The sequence below is a fragment of the Cibotium barometz genome, chromosome 48 (assembly GCF_041138505.1).
Source record: "Cibotium barometz isolate CiBa-2024 chromosome 48, ASM4113850v1, whole genome shotgun sequence".
In the NCBI taxonomy this organism is placed as follows: Eukaryota; Viridiplantae; Streptophyta; class Polypodiopsida; order Cyatheales; family Cibotiaceae; genus Cibotium; species Cibotium barometz.
The window spans coordinates 27,724,295-27,727,110 of NC_141093.1; the positions used below are offsets into that span (position 1 = coordinate 27,724,295).

The following is a 2,816-nucleotide window of genomic DNA, read 5'->3' on the forward strand; positions in this document are numbered from 1 at the left end:
AGCATCCAATTAATTTGCCCGATGAGCCATCTCTTCATGTTTACTTTGCATCCATACGATATGAGGGTAGAAAATATATTTTTGGCAACATTAAGAAAACTGGTGCTAAAGAAAAGTCCAAAAAAAAAGAGGGTCAACCTATTCAGTCCCATCTTGATGCAGCCGCTTGTCGGTTGGTTTTCTATTTTAATGCCTTTTGTTTGACATTGCAGTGTGTAGTTTGTGTTGGCTTGGATAAATTATCTTTGAATATTCGAGGTATTTTTTGCACTTGAGAGACCTCAAGCTGCTTGTTGATTTGCCCAAGGCTTGTAAAACATGGGTGGATATCACTAACAAAGAGTCCACTATGTATGGGGAGAATATGATTGCTCTCTCACCTTTTGAGATTGAGACATGCCCTTGGTGGATTGACATGCCCTCGCCCCATGTATTGCCAAGTGAGAAAGCTAAGTTTGAGGAATGGCAAAAATCAAAGGGAAAGGGTGCAAGTGGTGGCTGTCTGAGTCAAGGTAAAGTGGCTTCCACAACTGTCTCCTCTCTTTCCTTAAGCTTTACTTTTCTAACAAAGAAGTGGTTTTGAAGGTGATCAAATAAGGGGCAAGGAAGCGCAAAGGGGTGAGCATGCTCAAAGAGGCAAGCAAGCTTAGAAGGGCAAGCAAGCTCACATTAGTGAGACACAGAGTACATGTCACTTTTGCTTAATTCACTTTACATATTCATGTCTAGCTATCTATGTTGGATACTTTATATACCTTCCTTGTAAAATAAAGATTTATGTTTCTTTGTTTGTTTTGTTTTAGATCGTGAAATTTTTGTTGATGACAATTCACCACCACTCAATGTTGGTATGCATGGTAGCCTTCGTAGTGGTATACTTCTTTTTATGGATATACGCAAGTCGATTGTTTTGTATGTTATGCTTGTTGTTCATTCATTATACTTGTCGTGATTATTTAGGTCCATCCTCACGTCCTAGACCACCATCCCAAAAAGAATATGTGCCACTCTTGTCCATACAAAGGGGGGCTTCTTTGGATCGCTCTATATTTTCATTTGGATGTGGAGATTATATTTCTATGGGTAAGGATTTTGCATCCTCTATTAGGAATGAGGATTATGCAAAGATCCATACATTTTTTTCTGAAAACAATAAATTGGGGGTGGAGTATAAGAAAAAGAAAAAGACGGTGGCATGGGATGCTGACTTTGTGCTCTTGGATCTTCCCATGGACTCTGCGCATGGACGAGATGGTGTTCCATTGTGGAACAAGGTGTCGGAGGATCATATTCGGCATGGGCTTGGAGTGGCAGCAGCTTGTTTGGCGGACTCAGGATGGGTTGTTTGTCTTGCCTCCATTTCAGGTGATTCTTTCAGTCAGAAATATGTAAATAGGATTGTTAGGTACTTGTGAATAAGATTGTTAGGTAATTGTCAATGTTTAAAATGTATTTCTTTCTGTCAGGGGACTCTCCCTCGTGGGTGGAGAAATATGCCCCGCGGTGTGAGCTGGAGATTGTGCGTAGATTCATAGTTGAGGACTTAGCCTTCATGGATGAGGTTACGATTGAGGGTATTGCCGTAGAGGTATTTGACATGGTTATTGTACGCTTAGTTTTCTTGGTGCTTTGTTGTTCTTGATTAGTTTGTGACATGTCTCTATTTTTTGTCATTATTGTGCGATAGATGGATGCCTTCTACTTGTACATGCTACGACGTCGAGGCTACATGGCCTCTTTATGTCTTCAGGAGAGTGCCACATTATGACATGATCATGGTGTGCAGTTCTCACGGCATGTCATTCGTCACTATTTACCAGATACTGCGAGGGTATTGGAGGCTGGGAAAAGAAGAAATGCCTCTACAGCTACCTACCCAGCAGCCTTGGAAGACACAACAAACACAAGGGGCACCACCAGCACAATGCTGGAAACAGAAATCTCTCTCTTCACCGCCCACCCACGCCAGAAAGAGAGCTTAAAATAGAAGCACCAACAACAAAATAATTACCCAACAACAAACACAATCTCAAGGAGCCCTCACTGAATTGCATAGGCTATCACAAACTGTAAATAGATGAACACTGCGTTCCGACCAGGTCCCTTAATTCTCAAGACAAGGAGTACCACACAGCCTCCAGTTCATAAACCCACACAAGCCTGTCTCCTATCTTTCCTGAGATACATCCCTGAGCACTTGTACACGCAGCCAAGCTTCCATGCATACAGCTGTAAACACAGCCCACAAGCTCGTCCTCCAAAACAGCCCCAAGCTTTCCCTGCTCTTGCTCTCCAAGCTGCCAGCCTTCTCACTACTTCACTGCAGTCGACGAACTTTCCTTGGCGATCTCTTTCTCTGCTTTGCTGTAGCTATCGCCTCCCAAAGCTCTCTGTTACCAACTTCTTGCTTTTTTCCTTTTTGCGTTATCCGCCACACCGTCCATCAAAACCCTTACCCATCCAATCACCACCAGCCACCGTGCCTGCAGCTCTCCAACACCAAGGTGACTTCTCCAGCCCACATGTCGGCCCTCTGTCTATCGCCTGTCCTCTGCAGCTCCCCCTTTTCTTAGCTCAGCCCGCTCACAGGAGCGCCTGCATGCTGCGCCAACCATACTAGCCCATCAAAAACCAACCCGCCTTCCCTTCACTCCTTTCCTCCCTTCTCCTCTGCAGTATCACCGGCCACGCCTTCTATATCTACCAGGTGGCCCGTCCAACCTTCTTTGCGTCTGCGTACAATCACCCGCCAGCCCTTTATACACGAGGCGGCTACCTTTTCTTTCCGTTGGCTCTTCACCATCACCCGATAGCGA

General features: G+C 44.6%; 1 protein-coding gene across 1 annotated transcript; it reads left to right on the top strand.

Annotated features, from left to right (window-relative positions):
- The first annotated feature begins 1,079 nt into the window (after positions 1 to 1,079).
- On the top strand, positions 1,080 to 1,768 carry LOC147611030 (uncharacterized). Its single transcript, XM_086785325.1, has 3 exons — positions 1,080 to 1,365; positions 1,467 to 1,588; positions 1,688 to 1,768. The coding sequence occupies exons 1-3, from the start codon at positions 1,080 to 1,082 to the stop codon at positions 1,766 to 1,768; spliced, it is 489 nt and encodes a 162-aa protein (XP_086641451.1).
- The last annotated feature ends 1,048 nt before the right edge of the window (positions 1,769 to 2,816 follow it).

Coding starts and splice junctions, on each gene's coding strand:
- LOC147611030 (XM_086785325.1), top strand. CDS start 1,080: ATGGGTAAGGATTTTGCATCCTCTATTAGGAATGAGGATTATGCAAAG. Junction 1,366..1,466: donor TTGTCTTGCCTCCATTTCAG/GTGATTCTTTCA, acceptor TCTTTCTGTCAG/GGGACTCTCCCTCGTGGGTG. Junction 1,589..1,687: donor TTGAGGGTATTGCCGTAGAG/GTATTTGACATG, acceptor ATTGTGCGATAG/ATGGATGCCTTCTACTTGTA.